Source organism: Jaculus jaculus, chromosome 5, assembly GCF_020740685.1.
Source record: "Jaculus jaculus isolate mJacJac1 chromosome 5, mJacJac1.mat.Y.cur, whole genome shotgun sequence".
Classification (NCBI taxonomy): Eukaryota; Metazoa; Chordata; class Mammalia; order Rodentia; family Dipodidae; genus Jaculus; species Jaculus jaculus.
In genome coordinates this window covers 31879092-31892186 of record NC_059106.1, presented here as the reverse complement: position 1 = coordinate 31892186, position 13095 = coordinate 31879092, and the positions used below count along the sequence as shown (strand labels likewise).

The 13095-nt window shown below is 35.9% G+C and overlaps 1 protein-coding gene across 1 annotated transcript in view; it reads right to left on the bottom strand.

Annotated features, from left to right (window-relative positions):
* The window catches only part of Gpr158 (G protein-coupled receptor 158), a 344357-nt gene that overhangs the window by 16256 nt on the left and 315006 nt on the right, over positions 1-13095 (bottom strand). Inside the window, exon 7 of the mRNA XM_004659673.3 lies at positions 7830-8068. Coding sequence (XP_004659730.3) covers positions 7830-8068 — 239 coding nt within the window. The remainder of the gene's footprint in view (positions 1-7829; positions 8069-13095) is intronic.

Genomic DNA, 13095 nt, shown 5'->3' with positions numbered 1-13095 from the left:
GGTCATCTGCTTCTTAGGCTCTCACTTCTAGTTTGTCTCCCGGCCTCCAGGCAGTCTTTGGATAGGAGCAATTGCAAGTTCTTCCTTTTGGCACCCAGCCCTTGGTAGGAAACATGACATTATTGTATGACTGGAGATGAACTTCCAGTACTCCCATCACAGCCTCCCGGGGCTGTCTTAAGAGGCCTTATCACCTTCTGAACGCTACAGAAATGATTCATGCTTGCAAGTCCATTCAGTTTACCCATCCCTCTGAAAGCTTCCTCTAACCTCCAGTACTAAATCTTTTTAAACACGAAGCTCATGTCCCACCTCTATCACAAAGCCTCCTGAAATTAGTTTAAATGAAATTGAATTTTCTTTTTGATAATATTTTTATAATGTTAAAGCAGAGAATAATATCAGTCATTGCATAACTAGGAGAGAAACTCTTTCTGGGGTTTTTCCAAATAGATTGGATCTCCTTCCGGGCTGGAACCCAGTCTTTCTCTCTCTTGTTTGCACTCTCTCTCTCTTTTTTTATTCAGTACTGAGGACTGAACCTAAACCTTAACAGGTTAGGCAAGTACACTACCACTGGGCTTTTATACTTTTTCTGTTATGAGACAGAACCTCACTAAGTTGCTCCTCTATAGCCCAGGCAGGTCTTGAATTTGCAGTCATCTTTCCTTAGATTCATAGGTAGCTACAATCATAGGCCTGCACCATCTAGCCTGAGCTTTTCAATTATTTCTTTTTCTGCTCAAGGGATAGCAACAGTGCCAAGTCCACACAGATGAGATTCAGTGATATTTGTTGAATTCAGCAACTTTGAATGATTTCAACCAACTTCATTAGAGATGTGCATGCCCTGTAATTTGCTGCTTCATCTCACATTGCAGACCCTGTCAAAGCAAGCTAAGTAGGAGGTCCAGATGGATGGTTGCTGCAGCCTGGACCTTTAAGTACACTCCCATAAGCAAACAGAGACTTTCAGATATTCACTTTAATTGATTATTTTTCAATTGAACCTCAGGCAGCCAAGCAGATGATTGGTTCTATGGCAGAGGTCCTTCCTTTGGAACATAGCTAGATAAGGCAGCCATCCATCTCTAGCCAAATCAAGTAGTTTATTTTTGTTTCTTTAATGTTCAGTCTGTAACAACTCCATGTTCTAGCTCTTCCAAGGAAGCTCATAACCTCTCATTTTTAATGCTTTCCAATTCATGGATCTCACACAAATGTTCTGTTGCATTTTATTTTATTTTTATTTTTATTTAAACAAGCCTGCACATGGTCTAGAAACTATATTGGCATGATTGCTAAAAGTAGCAGCCTAAGTTTATCAGCACATACAACATGTAGTACTGTGCTTGGAACAAAAGAAAGTTAAAATCAAAAATATTTATTAAGCTGCAGCAGCATAACAAATCTGCTTTGATTTAAGGATTCCCATGAAGCATTGCCTTGTGACAGTAGTATCTACCAACACATACTGCTATGTTTTTATACATGGTTTACTGAAGATTTTTAAAAATGTAAGTAGTTATCAGTTTAATTAGTATGCTGCAATGAAGAATTATGTTTTAAAAATATAAGACAAAGTAAAATTTCTCATAGTAGCTAAGTGGAACATTAAAATAATTTCATTAGCAGTATCAAACAATATGCTTTCACTGAAAAACAATTTATTATTCAAAGTACCAATTAAACTAAATGTGATATGCAAAAGTTGTGTTTTGGAAAAAAAAAATCTCTTTCATATAATTAACTTCAAACTAGCATTGTAATTAGCAAAGAAAATATGCAGATGTTACCAGATTTCACAGTGCTTTATGTGGGAGGTGAGATATGGGTTATGCATCTGCTTTAGAAAATAATTTCTGGTGTAAAATGATCTCAATAGGAGGCCCGAGTGTAGTTAAAAAGGGAATTTCATGTATATTTAAAGATCCAAATATGGTTGGTAGAAAACTGAGGTATTTGGATTTTAACCTATAAGGGGATAATAGTTGAAAAATTAAGTATCATGGTTTTACAAAAATTAATATACCATAATAAAAAATTCCAAGTTGTTTTTCCAGAAGGCCAGGACAAGTGAAGAAGAAAGAATTCATTTCAGTTTGAGAATAAGGATGCCCACCTTATGAAAACAACCACTTCGAATAAAGCATTGCTCAAACTGTGGAACCCTGTTTAGCTATGAGGCAAAGGCATTTTGTGTTAACATTTTACCCTTTTTGGCCACATGAAAATGATTTTTAAATAGCATAAATAAACATGTAATTGATACAGCATTCAGGATTTGTTTCCCATCATTCTTCCAATGTCTTCTATTTTTTCCTAAACCCTATCTAATTAGAATAATTCATGATCAAAGTTAAAATCATTGATTATTTTTTCCAGGAAAAATCCATTTTGTTTTTAATCTAATAATAGAAATAACACTTCACGGGTTATCATGAATCATCAAATCAAACAACCTTGAAAATTCTTGAGAGTATCTGAAATTCCTACATTCTAGGATTCAGTGGGCACCTCCCTTTTCTGTGATTAAAATATGAGGTCTTAAGTATTTAAAAATGAAAATGACTGATAGTAGAATTTTAGAGTTAGAAGTGACTGAAGGAGGCCATGTGGGGATTTTTGTTCTTCTATGTGATGGGTAAGTGGATGCTTGTTGAACTGCTGTTGCGCTGAGGGCCTTGACCCTGGCTTTGGCATTGAGAAGCACACAGAAGCAGGTGCATGCTGCAAGGCCCATCCCAGATAGGACAAAGGCGGCCAGAATTTTCATTCCACTGTCAGCTCTCTGGAAGCAAGGAGCCTGAACATAGTTGGGCTACAGAACCTGGCTTGGAGTACCTTGGTCTTCTCTATTTGCACTCATTTTGTGAGCCCCAGAGGAGGGCCTAGAATCCATTTCAGTTGGCTGTTAGCCAGTGATGTCCAAATCACATTCTTGCCTAGGTTTTTATTTAACTTTATTATTAACAGAGGAACAATCAGAACCTTTGAAAAAAATGTTAAGCAATAACTGTTTGTACTATAGAGAACTACTATGCTTACTAGAATTGTGTAGTCTGTGGTAACCAGAAATGAAATTATAATGTTTAACTTAGGCTTGAGAAGTCAGTAATACTCATTTCTCAATTTATATCAATGGGGCAGGAAACTTATGGAAGAATAACATTTTGAATTCTTGATGCTGTTGTGAAAAGTTTTTATCATGGACAATTCACTCCCAACTTATGAGGTAGGGAGACCATATTCAGAAAAGTATGGTACTTTATTAGCATCTTTTAATTTCAGAATGAGTATAATGTGACAAGAAAGTGTAAAGGAGGAAGGGTATAATAGGGGAATGGTATCACGGAGATAGGAGAAGAATCAACAAAAAGAAATTTTGTTTGAAAAATTCCATAATTAAACCCATTTATTTTGTAAGCTAATTTAAAATATTTGTTAAGACAAATAAAAATGAGTATAATTGGATATTTGATTTTTTTCATTAATTTAGAAGAATATTTTCAAGTTTCAAAGCTGTTTGTAGAGAATGAAGTACTTGAAATTTTCATCCAAAGTAAATTTTGGGCCACTTCAATATTTGTAATTACCATAATTAACATTTTAAAAATATTGTATTTATTTATTTTAGAGAGAGAGAGAAAGAATGGGCATGCCAGGGTCTCTAGACACTGCTAACAAACTCCAGTTGCATGCCACCTTGAGCATCTAGATTACGTGGGTACTAGGGACTGGAACCTGGGTTTAGGCTTCATAAGCAAGTGCCTTAACTAATAAGTCATCATTCCAGCCCAGTATTTTTAAAAGTATAGCTTTTATTTGTCATGCCAAATTTACCCCAACCTATGCTATGAATTGTTGGGGAAACCAGAAGCATCAGTTTCATAAAAATAGCTGGGCTTCCAGGCATGATCACACTTGTGCAAAGTCTGAGCACTTGGGAGGTAAAGGCAGGAGGATCTGGAGTTCAAGGCCAGCCTTAGTGACATATCAACTTCAGGGATATCCTGGGCTATATGGAACTTTGAATCAGTTTTAAAAAGGCTATCCAGGTGTGGTGACACACACCTTTAATCCCAGCACTCACGAGGCAAAGGTAGGAGGATCACCGTGAGTTCGAGGCCATCCTGAGACTACATAGTGAATTCCAGGTCAGCCTGGCTTAGAGTGAGACCCTACCTCAAAAAAACAAACAAACAAAAAACAAAAACAAAAACAAAAAAACAAAAAAAAAAGAAAGAAAGAAAGAAAGACAAAGAAAAAGGCTAAGAACTGCTAATTTAACTTAGAGAAATTACTAAATAAAAGGAAATTACTTAAAAATATGTTTAAAACTTGAATATACATGTTCAGCTTTAGGATAAAATTGAGGACAATTGTGTAACTTTTAGATTTTCAGCTTTAATAATTTTTCCCTCCTAGTCTGATTCTGGCAATATAAAATATGACGAGAGAATGAGAGCGGAGCTCACTCTTTGCTCTTCCAGCTCATATTTACCAAGTCTGCAAGTAGCAGGTGGGTTTTGGGTGTTGGGATATAGTGAGAGGGAGATGGCGGAGGTGCAGGGGGGATGGAGCTCCTAGGGTGAGAAAGCGATGAGATGAGAAGGTAGGACAATACTTTCTTCTGCCTTTAATGATGTACACAACGAATATTTAAATATAGTCCTAACAGCTCAAACCCATGAGTAATATAGTGTAGTGTAAGTACCATAGAGTTATAGTATTTTAATATTCACAGATAATTCTCAGAGGCATAGAAGTTTAATTTTACAGGGATTCTAATCAGGTCAAGAATTGTCTTAGAATATTCACGTTTTAAAAATTATTTTTGTGAAGGAGATCAACACAAAGAATAATCGACTGCTACCAAATCAGATATCCAGAGACACAGAAGCTCCCAACACCTCATCACTGAAGCATGAGGCACTGAGCTATTCTGCATCTAACCTCTCCTAACTTAGTGCTTCTACCCACATCTTTTCTGTTTTCTGTGTACATTTCTGTAAATGGTATGTGTTTATAGTTACACTTTTTAAAAACTTTCAGGTTATTATGGATTTAACTCAAAACCCTACACTGGGTATTAAGATATTCTCTAGTTGGTATTTTTTAAATTTATTTTTAAACTCTAACCTATATTTTTGTTTATGAAAAAGAGAGAGGGAGACAGAGAATGGAGACTTCAGGACCTGTTGCTACTGTAAGTGAACTAAGTACAGACTCATGCACTACTTTATGTGTCTGGCTTTATGTGGGCACTAGGGAGCCAAACCTGAGCTGGCAGGCTTTTCAAGCAAGAGTCTATCACCTGAGCAATTTCTCCAGCCTCTAATTGCTAACTTTTCAGAGGAGGGCCTCTGAAAAGGCAAGTGAGTTTTACATGAAGGGTGTAAGAAATGTTTGTCTGGAAGCTGTGGAAAATTACATAAGAATCAAGAGTCAATTAGCAAAACCAAAAAGTAATGCTTAACATGCTCGCAACCTTGCATTCTGTATCAGGCTTGCTTGGCAAAAACTACAAAATAAAAGCCCATACTTGTATTTCTGCTAAAGCAGAGCTCCAATTAGGAAACTGGGTCACAAATTCAAAGAACAAAGTCCATCCTATTTTTAAAAATATTTTATTTATTAATGAAAGATAGAGAGAGAATGATGCTCAGGTGCTAGACTCTTGCTTGAAAAGCCTGCCAGCCTCATGCTGCAAGGGAGAGAAATAAACTGGAAAGGGTCACTGTGACGAACATTCCCATGGTTCTCATCATGTTATGGGATGGTCAGAGCACAACGGAGGATAGTTATTAGAATATTGGGCAAGTCCACCTGATTGTGCCCTCATAGCCTAAGGCTCTGTGTGTTAGAGTAACACTACATTCACCAGGAGTCTTTTCAAGCACCCATAACTACACCAAGTGATGACTAAATAAAGCTGGAATGAGACCTAGGACTGAGCAATTCTAACAAGTGCCCAGGGGATGCCACTGTTGGATCCATGTTTGAGAACCACTGTTGTAAATCTTTATCACATCTCAGTACTCCAACCCACAAATCCGTGAACTTGGCGCATTTTACTTTTAATAAAAACAACAAGATGAAAGCAATCAAGAATTAATTTATTGGTTTGTTCTATCATTTTCCTGGTTCTCTAAATTTCCGATGCTTTCAACAAACTAACTGTGGTGCACCATTCATAATGTATCCTAAAATTATGTATTATAAATTGTTTTACATTTCCTACATGTTTCAAACAATTCCCACCCACTTCTAACTGCAACTCATCCTATCAAATGGAATGTTCTCTGTGCTTCTTTATAATAACCCATATGTTATCCATGGTTCAAAGTACTCATTTATAAAGATTTCTGGGTTCTAGTCCAAACTTTTGTCTTCCTTCATTGAGCTATTATTGAACCAGCAGTCTTGTTATTTAAATTTCCTTAATAATAATTTGTAACAATTCTTATTCTCTGCATAACGAAGATTAAACACTTGATGATGACAGAGGCCTCCATACATTTTATATATCCCAGAAAGTATTCCACACAGAGAAATTACAGGTGGTAAATACTACTGATTGTGTATTATCTTTACATTCTAATTAAGTTTATAAATTGAATTGCAATTATTGTTAGTGATGCATCTCTACTTCTGCTCAAGAAATAAAAACATTTTTTCAGAGGCAAGATAAACTTTAAAGTCTTGAACACATATGAAATTAATATGTAATAATTGAAAATGTTAGATAAATAGGCTGTACTCTCTACTTGTTAGTATCATAATGTATTTTGAGTTTTATTGTTTTTTGTTGTTGTTAAACAGAAATCTAGTGAGTATATTTAATATTACAAGGAAATGTCTTTTCCCACTTCAGTTAACTTGGATTAAAGAACACAAAATAAAAAATTAAATGTTTCTGCTGCATATAAATTTTATATTAATATAAAGCTTTTAATTTTCCTATGGTGACTAAATTCAAATTCAGGCTTGTAAATACAAAGATAAACTTTATTGGTCATCACTCTAGCCATCCCTATATCTACAGTATCAGGTCTGTAAATGTACTAATATATCTTGTCCAGAATAATATTTCCATTTGAATTATAAATTAACAAATACATATTTTATTAGCCTCTAGCAAAAATAAAGAAAGAAAGAAACTGGATGAGAATATATAATCAACAATTGCCAAAATCAAGGGGACCAAAAATGTTTATTAAACTCTTATTTAAATTTTTACATCTGCCCCTGTATGGCTTACTAAGGGAAATGACAAAATACAAAACATTTGCTTTTTCCATCTTTACAGGCTTGGTTTTAGAAAAAAAGCCCACTGTGAAAGTGTTCTTATGGATTTTCTTTCCTTCTTTTTTCCTTTTCTTTTTGTTTTCCTTATCTGGGGGTAGGGTCAGAAGAGTGCTCTACGGTTTTATCCTTAGTCATGATGTGTCCTTCCACATTTCCCTGGCTCTGCCACTTAACTCTTACTATCTTCAGATAGCATGGTTTGCTCATTGCATTACTGGATTTCCACTGAAACTACTGCAGTTGCCTTTATTCATAGCATTTCTCCATTTTCATTTACATGGTTACATTTTTTTTTCAATAAAGCTACATTGCTTTGAATACACTATAGAAATCTCCAAAAAAAAAGATTGCCCTCCACATAGCATTATAATAATTTTCAGAAAGTGGTTTCTGCCAGAACCATATTAAGTAATTTTTTTTCTACTTTATAAAAGGACTTGGTAAGCCACTTGAAGGGGTTAATTTTAATGTTGTCATGAAAAGGACAACGCAGTCACACACGGCACTTGCTCACTTACCGACTGCTGTCATGTAGTCCCAGCGGTCAAGGAGGCACATGTTGAAGATGAGGTGATCAGATGTTTGACCCTGGCCAACAAGTGAGATCTGCCTCTCCAGGTTTTGGCTCACAGATGACGTCCAGCCGACAAGAAACCAAAACACTACCAACAGTATTACCGCGAGCATCCTCATGACCCGACCACCTGTCATGTATGGGATTCTTTGGGCTGTTCGTGAAAGAAACACCTTCAGAACTCTGGAAATGAAGAAAACCAGAATGTGAGGTACACCATCAACTCAGCACTAACACTTCCATAGTGATATTTTTCTAGGTGAAATTTAAACCCAACATACTTGAGCAGATTTAATACAAGAGAAACAGAAATACTATTGTTCATATTTTTATTTCATTTCATTTCAGTTTAACCTCTCATGGCAAACTGAACATTCTGCTTTAGAGACTAATAGCACATATGATGGGATTCCTCACAGTACTATAGTATTTCAACAAAAATTCTCAGGACTTTAAAAAGATCCATAGGTAACTTAACTATTGTTCAGATAAATAGGGTTTCTGGGGATTCAAAAATAGCTCTGGGACTGAAGAGATTTTTCAGTGGTTAAGACGCTTGCCTGCAAAGCCTAAGGACCCAGGCTCAATTCCCTGATCCCACATAAGCCTGATGCACATGGGGGTGCATGCATCTGGAGTTGATTTGCAGTTGCTAGAGGGGCTGGTGCACCCATTCTCTTTCTCTTTTTTTCTCTCTCTCTATTAAATAAATAAATAAATAAAATTAAAAATAGCACTGAAAGTATGTACTTAGATTTTCCAACATGAGTTCCTTGAGCCAGTTATTATGATTATATTTGTTTTTTCAAGGTAGGGTTTTACTCTTTTTTTTTTAATTTTTTAATTTATTTATTTGAGAGCGACAGACACAGAGAGAAAGACAGGTAGAGGGAGAGAGAGAGAATGGGCGCGCCAGGGCTTCCAGCCTCTGCAAACGAACTCCAGAATCATGCGCCCCCTTGTGCATCTGGCTAACGTGGGACCTGGGGAACCGAGCCTCGAACCAGGGTCCTTAGGCTTCACAGGCAAGCACTTAACCGCTAAGCCATCTCTCCAGCCCAGGGTTTTACTCTTAATAGGATGCTACTAAAAATATTTTTTCTGGGGCTGGTGAGAAAGCAAATGTGAGAGGCTGAATTTGGATGCCCAGAACCCACTTGAAGCCAGACACTCTAACACTAGTATCTACAATCTCAGCATGATTATGGAAAGAAGACAGGCAGACATAAGAGAATCTCCTAGAAGCTCACAGGCCACCTAGCCTAACAAACAATGAATGACCCTGCCTCAAACAAGGTGGAAGGCAAGGTTTGAAAACCAAATTTGTACTCTGACATCCACATGCACATGAGAATATGCACCCACGCGCATGTTCACACATACACACACATACACATTTTCTAGACTTCACTATTTCTGACATTTCTTCATAGTCATTTTATCATATTATTAAACTAATGTAATATTACAAAAACCATGATTTTGAAAGCAAGAAACACAAACACTAGGTAAAGTGAATTCAAGGTCATTTAGAAGATTAGCATTCAGAAAGAGACTCTTATCTTAAGGAAATACCTGGATTAGAGATAAAGGACATCCAATGCTCTCCTATGTACCCGACATGTCTGGGAGTGCATCTCTCCACATGTTCATATACCACACACACACGTATGCACATGTAAAAATCATTAGAAAACCATAAATGAAGGAAAACACCTACTTGAGAAAAATCCATAAATTTTATGTTAATTTTCCTGTTAAAATAGACATTTGGTAGTTCTCAAATTACTTATGTTGCATCAATTTGTTCTTTTTTTTTTGAGGTAGGGTCTTACTCTAGCCCAGGTTGACCTGGAATTCACTATGTAGTCTCAAGCTGGCCCTGAACTCACAGCCATCCTTCTACCTCTGCTGCCCGAGTGCTGGGATCAAAGGCGTGTGCCCGCATGTCTGGTTCAAATTGTTCTTTATACTTTTCCCTCAGTGTCTTTAAACCCACCATGGCGCAGAGGATAAATTTATTTGATTGTGAATAAAATATCTATCTTCAATTTTTCTGTGGCAAATGTCAGAGACATATCACATATCACTACCATGGAAGGGCATAACAGTGTCAAAGTACTCTCCTTTTAAGAAGCTCTCCAACTTACTGTTTATTTTTAGCTTTCACAAATACATGTAGTCAATAAACATACACATCATTAAAAATCCTATATTCAGATTATTTTGAAAAAAAAATCTTTGTGTTATTCCTCCTATTTTAACAACCAACACTAGGATGTGATGTTGTTACTACAACACAGTGTAGGAGACATTACAGTTAGTCAGCGATGCTAGAAAAACAATGCACATTACATCAGACCCATGGCCAAAGAAGTGACTTTCCCAAAACAATGCAAACAAAAAACAGAGCTAACTATTTTTGGTGTTGTAGTCATGGAATTTATACATGCCATCTTCCTTTAAACAACTTTTTTATTTTTATTTTTATTTATGCATTTTTAAGGAGAGAGAGAGAGAGAGACAGAGGAAGAGAGAATGGGTGTGCCAGAGCCTTCTGCCCCTCCAAACAAACTCCAGATGCAGTGCCACTTTGTGCATCTGGCTTTATTTAGTTACTGGGAAATAAAACCCAGCTCATCAGGCTTTACAAGCAAGGACCTTAACTGTTGAGCCATCTCTCCAGTACTAAACAACTTTATCAATAACTAGGCCAATTATTAATCCCAATGATTTTGGGCAAGAAATCTTTCATTGTAATTTAATAGATGAAAAAAACTCAAAGGAATTCTGCATTAAAACTGACAGAAATTTTTTGAAAAAATAGTATTTTTATTTTTATTTTTTTGGTTTTTCGAGGTAGGGTCTCACTGTAGCCCAGGCTGACCTGGAATTCACTATGGAGTCTCAGGGTGGCCTTGAACTCACAGCAATCCTCCCACCTCTGCCTCCTGAGTGTTGGGATTAAAGGCATGCGCCACCACACCCGGTGAAAAAATAGTATTTTTATAATTTGAATGTTAGTTTATGAAGGAGACTTTTGCAGTCACTAAATACACACAATTGTTTCTGGCTGTACTAGGATGAATTCTATGAAAAGGGCTAGGTCATCCAAAGAGAAAATATGATCTTCTTTGCTGGTCTTCTGTGTTTTAGCTAGTGTAGAAAAAGAGAAAATTATTCCAAATTCTAATTTTAGTCTTAAGTGGAATATCAATTAATTTATCATAACAATCAAAGAGCACTGTCTACATACCACACATCATTCAGGGATCACGGGAGGGTTTATATATTCCTATCTTCTACAACACAGCCTCTAAAACCTTGTGCCATGATCCCACATGAGATCAGGGAGCTGAAGGTGGAGGTTTTGAAAGAGAATGGCCGCAGTAAAAGGTTTCTGAACACACGACGCCTGAGATTTAATTAAAAATCAAACGTTCAGTGTATCTGAGGTGTTCTGGAAGTGCTCATCAGAATGGCTTAACTTCACGAAGCAATTTTCTGCCATCATTCCTCAACCTTGTACCTACCAAGTTAGCATATCTTTGAAATGTATTGTAAGATGTTTGATTTTAAAATTACTATTTGAGTTGCTGAATTAAAAGTGTTATTAAGAATTCATTAATGAATTTGGGTTGGGATTGGGGCAGAATTTGCAACAATTTTTTTAAATGACTCTAAACATACTCCTACCATTTTATACCATGTCCTTAAACACAGCAGTGCTCTCAGTGCTGATGAATCTAAAATCAAAATATCCATCAAATCTGAACACTGAAGATGTACTTTTCCTACAGTATCAAATATTCATCCAAGATTTAATTCTTTATACAAAATAAACATATGCATCTAATTAGTATTAATATTCAAACTTGATTTCATCTTTAATAAATTATATGTATACCAAATAATTGTTTAAAAATAAAGTTCTTTTATTTTTTTCAGTGATGGCCATACAACCCAAGACTTCAAGTGTGCAAGGCAAGCACATGCACTAAATTTCTTTCTTATTTATCACCAGTAAATGTTTGAATTGTTTTCTTATTTTATTTATCTTTAAACCTGGGTTTGCATACAAATTTATCAGGCAAATGAGTCATTAGAGGGAAAAAATTAAGAAGCATCATTCTAATAGATTACAACCTAAGTAGAAATCATTGAAATTGTCCTGTATAAAACAGCATATAGTTATGTGCTACAGACATTTTCTTCTAACTTAAGAGAAAAATGTGGCATGTGATTTGAGCCTTGATAGAGATCAATACTTAGTAATGGAGGAAAGTGACAAGATGTGAGGATGTATTCTAGTTCAAAGGATTCACAGAGTGTAGAGCAGAGAAATATAAGTTATCCTGAAGATGGCGGATGGAACCGCTTTGCAGAAAAACGAGTTTGGCCCTTGATGTCTCAGACTTCTGGGTGTTTTTCTAGTCACTGCAAGGATTTTTTAACGGTTTGAGAACCACTATTTTTGAGAAAAACAGCTGTATGTACTAATGTCCATGACAAAGATGTAGGAAATAGTTTCATTTCCTGATACTTAAAAGTTTTACAATCTTCATTGGGACTCTAAATTTCATAGTGGATTTATTCAGTCTCCTTTAAAATACTTAACTAGATGAATTTTGATTGCAGAGGAATACTATATAATCCCATTTCTAAATGACCAGAAATGCCCATGTTTTCCAGATAACCCTTGAGTGTTTATTGCATATTCTGATAATTCATGATTGCTATAAAGTCCACAGCCTCAATGTCAGAGAGGGAAGAGAAAGAAATAACCACACAAAAGTGAACCTTCCTGACTCTCTCATTGATTTCATGGACTTTCAAGTAAAAACAACCCTAATGCAGCTCTGAAGTCCTGCCTGAGGATCCCCAGGTGCCTTTTCTAGCACTGCCTTAGAAAATGAGGGCACATTGCTACATCTTTTGTAAACAAGCTCTTGGTTCATTCACTCCTAGAAACAAAATTCTAAAAAAGAATTGCTAGACAAATACTTTTATGAAACGTGGCTTTAAGAAACACAGTTATTAATTAATCTAGTATAGATGACTTTTTCACAGACAAATTTCCAGGTGACCATCTGTTCAGAGGGCTTCATTATTTGTGAAGAAGAGAATTTTAAGTGCAGAGGCCTATTTAAAGTATACTTTCATTGACATTATTATATACGTTTATGTTTATGTCAATCATGCAAATGATG